This window comes from Rhinopithecus roxellana, chromosome 14, assembly GCF_007565055.1.
Source record: "Rhinopithecus roxellana isolate Shanxi Qingling chromosome 14, ASM756505v1, whole genome shotgun sequence".
Taxonomy (NCBI): domain Eukaryota; kingdom Metazoa; phylum Chordata; class Mammalia; order Primates; family Cercopithecidae; genus Rhinopithecus; species Rhinopithecus roxellana.
In genome coordinates, this window is record NC_044562.1 from 19,512,259 (window position 1) to 19,524,279 (window position 12,021).

General features: G+C 35.9%; 1 protein-coding gene across 1 annotated transcript in view; it reads left to right on the forward strand.

The window, feature by feature from the left end:
* TRIP12 (thyroid hormone receptor interactor 12) overlaps positions 1-12,021 on the forward strand; it is a 155,760-nt gene that overhangs the window by 100,777 nt on the left and 42,962 nt on the right. Inside the window, exons 10-17 of the mRNA XM_030917083.1 lie at positions 1,720-1,868; positions 4,887-4,922; positions 5,002-5,097; positions 5,880-5,972; positions 6,171-6,332; positions 9,035-9,103; positions 9,194-9,359; positions 11,878-11,995. Of these exons, the coding sequence (XP_030772943.1) occupies positions 1,720-1,868; positions 4,887-4,922; positions 5,002-5,097; positions 5,880-5,972; positions 6,171-6,332; positions 9,035-9,103; positions 9,194-9,359; positions 11,878-11,995 (889 nt within the window). The remainder of the gene's footprint in view (positions 1-1,719; positions 1,869-4,886; positions 4,923-5,001; positions 5,098-5,879; positions 5,973-6,170; positions 6,333-9,034; positions 9,104-9,193; positions 9,360-11,877; positions 11,996-12,021) is intronic.

Consider the following 12,021-nt stretch of genomic DNA (forward strand, 5'->3'; position numbering starts at 1 on the left):
GATATGAACTGTTTAATCCTTTTAAAGTCAAGTTAGAATCAGCGGAAGATTCATTTGTTTTCACTGTTTTTCTATCATTTTGTTTTTCCTTCTACATTATGTCAACACAGAAGTGATAAACCTACTCTCACTAGAATTGATATTATTTAGTTTAAAATTGTTAAATTATATTTCCCCCAACTTTTCTTCTGGTGTATTTTTGGATGGATTTTAATTATGGTAAAGGTAGGTAGGCAGCGATAGCTATGGAATGCAGTAGCCACAATCTTAAACCATAAAACAACTTCCATGGATTGCCATGTGCCCGTTTGAGAGGTATATGCCCCCAGGAATATCACTAATGGTCAATTGAAATTATTAGCTTTAGTTTTTATGAGAATTTCACATTCATTGACAGCTTCCAGACATATATCCCATTTCTACACATTTCAATACTTAATGGTATAGGACTGGAAAAGTCTAATATGCAAAGAATAACTTGAAAAGGTGTAAGAAGTGAAGGGGCTTTAAAAGTAACATCATAAAAGATTGGTTAAGTGTTAATTTAATTAATTGTGGTTTCAAGTAGGAAAGTGTCCATGAGAAATGAAACACATTCATAGACTTAATTTTTTAAAATTAATTAATCATTTTTGAGATGAAGTCTTTGTCTGTCGCCCAGTCTGGAGTGCAGTGGCATCATCTCGGCTCACTGCAGCCTCTGCCTCTCGGGTTCAAGCAATTCTCCTGCCTCAGCCTCCTGCGTATCTGGGACTACAGGTGCACACCGCTGTGCCAGGCTAATTTTTGTATTTTTAATAGAGACGGGGTTTCGCCATGTTGGCCAGGTTGGTGTCGAACTCCTGACCTCAAGTGATCCACCTGCCTTGGCCTCCCAAAGTGCTTGGATTACAGGCATGAGCCACTGAACCCAGCCTGTAGACTTTATTTTGGAAAGTATTGTTCAGCTTAATGACAACTTATTTCTCTGTGGTTGTTGAGTATTCACATTTTTCAATTGTTGGAGTAATGGAATTAAGTCTTAAAAGTAGAAACATTCTGATAGCCATCATCTGTGCAGGAAATGAAAGAGGTTGTAAGGGTTTATAATTGTGTGTGTGTGTGTTTATTTTTACAGAATATTCTTTTCATTCCCTTTTTTGTTAGATACGTTGTTGTGTTTGTTTTTTATTTCCTTGCCCTTTCACTGTTAATTGGATTCTGTTTATTCTGGTACGGATATTTGGAGGTGTATAACGTTTCCTTTGAAGTATGGGCATCATTGTTTAACAGGTTTTTATTATTGTAGCACACCTTTGCTCACGATTTATATTTCCTTAAAACAGATCATGTTAAAGCTATCAGTTTATACTGGTCTTATGGATATTCTTTTTTGTTTTTTTGCTGTGAAACCGGTCAACTTTTCAATTAAGAAGACAGAAATATATTTATGTGAAATATTATTTCACATAAATATTTATGTGAAAAATATTTATGTGAAAAAAAATATTTATGTGAAAATATATTATTTTCACATAAATCATGTGAAAGCATGATAAGGCAGAGCAGATGCAACTAATTTAATTCTTCCTTCAGTGTATTAGCAGTGTGCCTTGACCCTGGTGTAGACCTGTTAGGATCCAAAGAAGATAAGCAACCAATTACATTGCGAGTCACACCTTATACCTAGTAATAATTTTCTTAAGTGTTTAAAGATAATAATTATTTTTTTCTCTAAAGGTTCTAAGGCCCAGCAGCTACTACAAGGATTGCAAGCCAGTGATGAAAGTCAACAGCTTCAGGCAGTTATTGAGATGTGTCAGTTGCTGGTCATGGGAAATGAGGAGACACTGGGAGGGTTTCCTGTCAAGAGTGTTGTTCCAGCTTTGGTAAGCATAGTGTTTTTCCCTCATTTTACCTCATTTGTCTGCAGAAATCTGCTGATTTTTTACTAAATGTATGATTATTGTGATTATTAATTTTTAAAACATGATAGAGTTAAGAGATGAGTATATGACTTGGTGCTTTTATTTCATGCTTATAGATAACTGTGAGCAATTGCTAATGAGTTAGCAAATTTTCTAAATCATTTTTTGATGAATAGCCACCCAATTCTTGATACTTAAATGACTGGTTTTAAATTGTTCGCCTCATCAGTAACCTTGTCTCCTGCCATGTAAAATATACATGCTTTTTCTTTTAGCCTGGTGATCCATGGAGCAATGGGCCAGGGAAGCTCACTTTGGGTTGTGTTGGGGGGCCAGAAAGGTTTCGTATTTAGTACGTGTCTACATGGGAATACTACTCAAGCCATATGGTATATATGTGGATCCTTTCAGTTTAAAAGCTTCTTTGTTGGCCAGACACGGTGGCTCATGCCTGTAATACCAGTACTTTGGGAGGCCGAGATAGGTCGATCATCTGAGGTCAGGAGTTCGAGACCAGGCTGGCCAACGTGGTGAAACCCCGTCTCTACTTAAAATAGAAAAAATTAGCTGGGCATGGTGGCAGGTGCCTGTAAATCCCAGCTACTCAGGAGGCTGAGGCAGGACAGTCACTTGAACCTGGAAGGCAGAGAATCGCTCTAATCTCTTGCAGTGAGCCAATATCGTGCCACTGTACTCCAGCTTGGGCAACAGGAGTGAAACTCTGTCTCAGAAAAAGACATAAAGACTTTTAAAAATCTTCTTAGTGCCTTTTCAACACAGTTATGGGTTGATATTTTGATACGTGAAATTTGTTAACAGCTTGATTCCTTAAACTTTTAAATATGAAAACAATAGGAAGAAAAATTGCCATTATCAAATGTAGGCACCTTAGCACAATACAGTGTTTAAATAGTGGATTGATAATTTCTTTGTCCAAAGTTAAAGAAATTGGCTATAATGTAAGATTAAAATGTGAGTCTAAATCAAACACTACCAAAAGACAAACATAAACATGATGACATTTGTAGCATGTTTTATTTTGGAAATTACATATAAATACCATGTAAATCTTTTTTGTATATGCAGTACAGCTGACAAAAAGATGAAGTTCTGGTTGTTACATCATATTGTCCTATTTGATCAAATATGAAGATAGCTTGAGTTTTGGTGAGAGAGCTGAGTAAAGAAAAGCCTGTGAAATGCAAGGTGACGATTCTTATTCTGCTTGTTCTTACTTGGAGGGCTCAGCTCTGGCAGAGTTTGATAAAGAATTTCTTCACCTGCCACCCAGATGCAGATAATAAAAGCCAGTGTTCAGATGTTATCATTTCCATTCTAGGTAAAGGTGCACATGCTGCTTTCTGCATGTTTCCTGATAGCAATATTATTAACCTTTCACCTTTCAGATTCGCCTGTGTTAATGGCCGTCCTCAGACTGCTGCTGTGTTCAGTAGCCGGCTTCTGTGACCCGAGTCAAATTTTCATTTGTTTTCTTGTTATTGCTGTTTGTTCACAAAGAAGTAGCACCAAATAACCGGGCTTGCCTTATACCATCTACAGTTACATCTTAATTTTTATTAGTTAAAGAAGCCATTAAGTCTAGGCAGAAATGTTGATACATAATTCACTTTACTCAGTGTGCTGGTTGTTAATTAGATTTAAGTACCTGATGGACTTGCACAAGGATGCTCTCACTATTAATAATGGCTGTTATTAATGAGTTCTCCAGATATGTGTTTTATCACAGTTGAATATTATTTATGTATGTCTCTTCATCACAGTACAGTCATGTGACATAAATAGCCATTTTTGGTGAAAGGGAATCTGCCTATATCAGTCCTTCCCAAACACGGTATAACAAGGTTGTTTCATAATTGGGGAACTTAGTACTTTTTCTTTTAACATGACAACCCCTCTCAAATTACACTAAGTGTTCTAAGTGACTAATATTAAGTGATTTGATAAATAGGATTTTGTTTTTTTAAGTCCTGAAATGGAGTGTGTGTATGTGTTATGGTGTTTGTGTGTAAGTGCTTTTAAACAAAAATAGTCCTTAGGACTTCTGGTATATAGGTATACTTTACCCAGCACAATTCAGAGCTGAGAAGACATTCATATTGCATGAGTATTGTGTTAGAATATCTGATGTTTGTTGTTGTTGTTATAAATTTAATTGAAGGGTACTTAATTCAGTGCATTTAAAAATTTCTGTTGAACCAGAAGACAGTGAATGACTGTCTTACCCCCAAGGAGAAAATTTCTTTGGTGATTCAGCTGCTTCGAGAGGACGGAGTGTGTATCCCCAGCAGTTTTGCATTCCTTCATTAGAAAAACATAGCTGAAATCTGCTTAAGATCTTTCCCACAAGAAACACTAAAATCGATATTTAAACTTATTCCAACGTATATGGAGTAATTATATTAATTTGACTTTAATTAGTGCATAGTTTCTGATGTGATCTATCTTGTGTTTAAATCCTGTATTACTGTTTATTTTAAAGCTGAGTTAAAGGGTGCTTGTGTGTTTTAGAGAAGCTTGTTCACAAGAGTTATGGTCCTGAATCTTTGCTGACATTTGTTAATTCAACAAATGTCAATGCATTGCTGATCCTGTTTATTTATGTATCTAGTATTTATTAACACTGGTAAGTCCTCAGGGATATATTAATAGGCTTCTGAAAGGGGTTAGAGCTACCAAAAGGATAGTTTGTAAGTAACAAGAAGGCTTTGTTTGTGACCTGTATCATGAGGTGATGGTTATCCAGCAGCACACTCAAGTCGGAGTCACTGTGTGTGATGAACCATCCTGAGTGTAATCATTTCTGGTGTATGCCTACTAGGTTTTATCTTGACGTTATTTTTGTGTGGTAAAAGCTACGAATAATACCATTTCAGCTGAAGTTCAAATAGAAGAGGAAGAAACACCTTTAGGATTTTCCCAAGGAATATACCTTCTAATACTTTGTTATCTTTTTAACAGATTACATTACTTCAGATGGAGCATAATTTTGATATTGTAAGTATATACTGTATTTTTTTAAATGGTGGATATTTAAGTTTTGAGTTTTTATTCATTGAAATCTCTTCTTTTCTAGATGAACCATGCTTGTCGAGCCTTAACATACATGATGGAAGCACTTCCTCGATCTTCTGCTGTTGTAGTAGATGCTATTCCTGTCTTTTTAGAAAAGGTGATCCTACTTTTACCCCATTTGTTCAAAAGCAGGCATAGGGAAATCAAGTTTCAAACTCTTGAATTTCAGCTTTCATTATCTACATAAAGTATATTTTTTCGCCAAGAGTCCTGAAAAATGTTTTATGTCCAGCAGATCAATAGTTTGAAGTTGAAGATAAATCATTTGTAGAATCCCAGCCTAGTCTTGTAATTTTTAGTAATAATTAGCACATTAATATAAGAACTTTCAGAGAAGAACTTTAAAGTACTTGAATAAAAATAATCTGATTTCTAGAAAACATCCCAGTGAGGTTGATAGCTATTTATACCCTCATTATGTAGCTGAGAAAGTTGAATCTGGGGAATAGAAATTTTCATATGGTTTGTAGTAAACTGTGTTTTTGGTCTGTCTTACGGACCTTTTTGTTTGTTTAATGCACAACAAAATTTGCTTTATCTCATAAATTTGCAATACGGTGTAAAGTTAAAATCTGATTTTAAAATTTTGTTATGTAAAACAACTCATCTATTTTAAATCTGAAGATTTAAAAGTTATGTAATTGGGTTTGGTTTATTATGTAAAACATTTTTCAGTATCTTAAAACCACAAACTGGTTAGAAGGAAACTGTTTTGGCCATACTTTATAGCTTAAGCTGCTAAGCGACTTACATCCTATGGTGGGTTACATGTTTTGAGATAGTATACATTGATGTAAATTAGAGAAAATACTGTCTGTAGAAGATAAGTTATTGGAAAAGAACTTAAATGATAACCTTATGGTGACTATATGTTCCCAGCTGCAAGTTATTCAGTGTATTGATGTGGCAGAGCAGGCCTTGACTGCCTTGGAGATGTTGTCACGGAGACACAGTAAAGCCATTCTACAGGCGGTAAGTGTTGTTACTGAAGGACTACATTTCACCTTATGTAGAATTTTTAAAATCCACATTTGTACAAGCTACTTGATTGCAGTTTTTGTAAGATACAAGTGTTGTTTCCAAAGTAATGTGCTAGACTTTTTAAGAGTTAAATTATTTTTATTGCTGATAAAGGATTTTTCTTTACCTTAACAGTTTTCTATATTTTAGGGTGGTTTGGCAGACTGCTTGCTGTACTTAGAATTCTTCAGCATAAATGCCCAAAGAAATGCATTAGCAATTGCAGCCAATTGCTGCCAGAGTATCACACCAGATGAATTTCATTTTGTGGCAGATTCCCTCCCATTGCTAACCCAAAGGCTAACACATCAGGTAAAATATGCATCTATTTTATGTGCCATTAAGTGTTTTATTACTTATTTTTTTAATTTTATTTTTTATTTAATTTTATTTTTTTTGAGATAGAGTCTCAGCTCTGTTACCCAGGCTAGAGTGCAGTGGCATGATCTCAGCTCACTGCCACCTCTGCCTGCTGGGTTCAAGTGATTCTCCTGCCTCAGCTTCCCGAGTAAGTCTGGGATTACAGGTGTGTGCCACCACGCCCTACTAATTTTTGTATTTTTAGTAGAGACGGGGTTTTGCTATGTTGGCCAGGCTGGTCTTGAACTCCTGACCTCAAGTGATCCACCTGCCTCAGCCTCACAAAGTGCTGGGATTACAAGCATGAACTATCCTGCCTAGCCACTTTTTAAAAATGACAATTTCAGTTAGTATTTTAAATCTTTCAACTGCATATATAATCAAAAATGTTCTGAGTGATATTTTTTGTTTTTATCCAGTTATGTGCCATATTAGGTTATTTTATAAAATTTTGGTAGATTTATTCAAACGAACAGTAATTCATATGTTTGATGACTTTAACAATTTTGACTTTAAGGGATGGATTTGTTATTTCAGCAAACATTGAGTATTTACTCTGTGATATGATCAGAAGTTCCTTTTGGAAAGATCACCCTTTCTTGAGAGGCATTGGAGGAGGCAGATGGGAAGCAGGAGGATATGGGTTAAGACCAGAAGAGAGACTAGACTGTGTCCCAAACAGAAATGGAAAATGTAGTTTGTGGCTGTCTGGGGTTGGAGAAGAGCAAAAGTGATTGTCTAGGTAGCAGAATCAATGGACCTGATGATACAGGGTTTATGGGCCGGGGATGGTGAAAAACAGGGTTTATGGGCCGGGGATGGTGAGGACAAATTGTGAGTGCAGCTTCAAGGCTATGGAGAAATGGATTTTTTTTTTTTTAAACTACAGAGAAATATTTTAAAGCATTGTTTGTTATTGCTAAAGATATTTCTAGAAACCTGGCTTTAAAATTGCCATTACAAAGTATGGCTAAGACCCGTGGGACATTAGGTTCATAAAAATATTTTTAAACAATTTAGAAATTTTTTTTTTGTTCTGTTTTGTTTTGTTTTTGAGACTGAGTCTTACTTACTCTGTTGCCCAGGCTGGAGTGCAGTGGCGTGATCTCACTGCAGCCTCTGCCTCTCGGGTTCAAGCGATTCTCCTGCCTCAGCCTCCTGAATAGCTGGGATTACAGGTGCGTGCCATCACGCCCAGCTAATTTTTGTGTTTTTAGTAGAGACAGGGTTTCGCCATGTTGGCCAGGCTGGTCTCAAACTCCTGCGCTCAAGTGACCCACCTGTCTCAGCCTCCCAAAGTGCTGGGATTACAGGCGTAAGCCACCGCGCCTGACCAAATAAGGGATTTATGTAAGATAAAATAGTAGTGATCATTGAATCACCCTAGAGTCTTTTGCTTCTTAGATGATCAAGACAAAGTAGTGTTATTCATTTTTTTAAAATGTGTTTATGTGTTTATTTTTAAAAACATAGTTGGCTGGGGGCACAATGACTTGCACCTGTAATCCCAGCATTTTGGGAGGCCGAGGTGGGTGGATCACCTGAGGTCAGGAGTTAGAGACCAGCATGACCAACACGGTGAAACCCCATCTCTACTGAAAATAAAAGATTAGCCGGGCGTGCTGATGCATCCCAGCTACTTGGGAGGCTGAGGCGGGAGAATCGCTTGAACTTGGGAGGTGGAGGTTTGCAGTGAGCTGAGATCGTGCCATTGCACTCCAGCCTGGGTAACGAGTGAAACTCTGTCTCAGAATAATAATAATAAATAAAAACATAGTTGAGATAATCTTTTCTGTAGTCTAAAAGTGTATGCTCTGTCATGTGATAATCAGTTCCATATGATGTTCTTTAGAAATAAGACAAAAGATTTGGAGAAGTTAAATAGTCACTATTTCTAGCACTCTTTCTAGATTTATTGTACTGTCAGTGAAGGTTTAGGCTCTAGGCCTTTATAATATCTGAAATATTCTCATTTTTGTAGAAACAAGTCTAATTTTTACATATGAAAAGTCCACTTATAAATTAGGAAAAATCAAGGTCTATCAAAACATCAGTCTAGCCAGTAAAACATTCTTTCCCTTCTTTTTATGACAAATTATTTCAAATGTTTTGTCGATGATGCCACCCTGTTTTTATGACAAATATGGCAATTTGTTTTTGTAGTGTAACTTTTTCATAGTGAATTACTTGTTTTTAATAGTGAATATTGCAAGTCTATGCCCTATTTGTAACATTGTCAAGAAACAATGTCTGGTTCTCGCAACTTTCCTTCTTCTAACTTTTTAGTGTGTACCCACTTAAACATTTCTACTTGTAATGCTTTTAAAGGAAAGTAGGATATTTATATATTCGTTTAGTATAAGATTTGTTTAGGTATTGAGATTGCATAAGCATAATAGTTCTTCCTTTTCTGTGTATTTGCTTTTATCTAGTAGTGGCCTTTATACAGGAGAGAGGTTGGTTTGTTTCCTCTTTGTTTTGAAATTGTGATGTTACTGACTACCTTGCTTAGGCCCATTTGCATTTTCAAAGCCATCGTTTACTAATTGAGCTTGCCTTGAAGAATCTGGGATTAGGAAGAAGATGAAATAGTGATATATGACAGTGAAAATGCTTTATGCTAATAAATTTTATTTTCCTTTATTAAAAACTAGGATAAAAAGTCAGTAGAAAGCACTTGCCTTTGTTTTGCACGCCTAGTGGACAACTTCCAGCATGAGGAGGTAAGTGTTTAGTCTTTGGTAGTATTTTTATGAGGTTGTTGAATTGCTGAATCTTGATGTAATAATTCCTTTATTCTTGTGTTTGTGAAGAATTTACTCCAGCAGGTTGCTTCCAAAGATCTGCTTACAAATGTTCAACAGCTGTTGGTAGTGACTCCACCCATTTTAAGTTCTGGGATGTTTATAATGGTGGTTCGCATGTTTTCTCTGATGTGTTCCAACTGTCCAACTTTAGCTGTTCAACTTATGAAACAAAGTAAGTGCAATTTTACTGTTCTACTTTAAGCAGGAAAAGTTGGTTCTTCATTAATATGTAAAGTCAACATAAGCCGAGCAAATAGAAGAGATTACTAATATCATAGGCGCTGGATAGTAAAGAAAAGTGTTAATATGTAATAAATTTGTGTTGGGACGGTATGTTAATGTTTCTAACATACTCCTTTTAAAGTATAAATTAAATGTTTGCCCTTGGTGTTTCTAGGGCTAACAATACAAAGTCATTAATTTCTATGCAATGTTTGTCATGTAACCATCCTTGATTAGGAGAATTCTGAGTTTTATGTTAACCAATAACCAGCTGTCTCAGCTTACATAGGTTGCTTTTTCTGCCCATGTTAGATTTTCTAGCAGTTTTTCTGATTCCACAATGCTTTCTTCCCTCAGAAAGTAGGAATGTATTTATAATGATGAATACCTCTGATGTTTGCTCATTTGTTATTTCTAAACGTTTTCAAATGTAGACCTTTCAGATTTAGAAAGGTCTTTCTAAACCTTTACACAGTGTATGGGAAATAAAATTGTATTGCACTGCTCTTGTAGTTGACCATTCCTCTCTCAATCCTTAGACTTAACAAGTTGATGTCAGAGAATGACGGGGCACCAAACAACATCTATACATTATAATTTTGTTTTTTCTTTTTAACTTTTTGTAGAAACAAGGTCTCACTGTATTGCCTAGGGTGTTCTTGAAGTCCTGGGCTCAAGCCTTCCTTCCGCTTTGGCCTCCCAAAGTACTAGGATTATAGGCATGAGCCATCACACCTGGATGTTACGATTGCTTCTAGTATTGATCACTTTTGTATAGAATACCTTTAATTGTGCGTAATTTCATAGCCTCTAATTCTAATCTCTATGGATGTTACCCTGGGAGTCAGTGATGATATTAACTGATAAAATCATCTTTGGTCCCACTCTGTCTGAGTGGTCCCATACTGTCTGAGTGGTCCCATACTGTCTGAGACAGTATATTTAGCAGTATAATATTTTCGTTTTAGGGAAGCTCAGTTTTATATTTAGTTGCTCTTCTTGTGAATTAACACATTGGCACATAACTTTGTAGAAAAATAATGTTGTTGAGGTGGCTAGTTGGAAAGATTCTCCATAAAGCATAGAGTCTTTTCCAAACTTGGTGTTCCAGGCAACCCTATTTTGAGTGGTCTTGAAGAAAGTGCTCTTTTCCTAAATACGACTGGGAAAGGTTCAACTCTTCTTGAGTATCCACAATTCATTTTACTTACTAAAGTCCCTAGGAGTTCTTTGAACCTTGTTTATCCCAACATTTCCTGAATCATTGAGAGAGATTATTTCTTGTTAATGTACATTTTGTTATAGCACATCCCTAAATACTATTTTGGAAAATTGCTGCCTGCCTTTTGTTTAACTTTTTTTTTTCTTTTAGTATATTTTCACCTCTTTTGCATGCTCCAGGCAGTTTACCACATGTTTGTCATATGGAGGTCACCATAGTTGCTTACTGTAATAACCCTGTAAAAGGAAATGTGGACCTCTTCTATTTGTCTCTATTTTGTTGTCATCCCTTGACTTCTAAAAAAATAAAATCCTTATAATGCAGCATACCATGTATTCAGACTTCTCTATGAAGTTGCAAAACCGCAATTTAAAAAAAATCTTAACCACTAATTGTGAAATTCTGTGTGGCAGGCAATTCACTATCCACATCTCTCTGCCCAAATCATTAATGAATATTTTTCTTGATTATAGAACTTACTGATTATTGGCAAAATATTCTAATAAAATGTCTATGTATATTTTGCATATGTATAATATTTACAGGAACACACACACAATCAGCAAAGACCCCGCTGTGTCTTTAGGTTTCAGCTTTCCTTAGGTTTAGACTGACTAAACTGTAGAGAGTGAGAGTTCCTTCCACTCACGGTGTCAGCACGTCTGAGTGGTTTTATCATTGCAGAGTCCTCCAGAAATTGATGTCTTCTGGCAATGGAAACTTACAGTAGAGAATGCCTGCCTGATCCTTGTATCAAGTTTGCATGTAATCAGTGTCACTTAGGTAGCGGTTTTCCTGATCACAATACAATAAGATTCAGATACTTTAAATTGTTACATTTTATACTATAGGCCACACATTTTCAGTGTATTTGAATTGAAGACAAATACATGAATATATTTGATTTGTGGTATGTTGAATGCATTTTTGTGCAAAATACTGTGCTTCTCAAGGAAAGAAATAAAGGGTTCCTGAAGTCTTAGGGTTAAGAAGGAATTGTGATGAGGCACCCAGCTAGGTTTGGACTAAAGAATGAAGTCTCCAGAAAGAGATTGTTAAAATCTACACGAATTTCTTTTTACGTCTTTATTACAGCACTTTTGCATTTTTTACATTAATTTCTGCATTATGTTGCTTTATAAGAAAATAATTCTGATTATTTTCCCCCCTTGGGTAATATTTGCTCTTGCATGAGGTACTATAACTAGTTTAATAGGCTTTTGTTTTTTGTTGTTGGTTTTTACAGACATTGCAGAAACGCTTCACTTTCTCCTGTGTGGTGCCTCCAATGGAAGTTGTCAGGAACAGATTGATCTTGTTCCACGAAGTCCTCAAGAACTGTATGAACTGACATCTCTGATTTGGTAAAGATTGGGCTAAATATCACTTT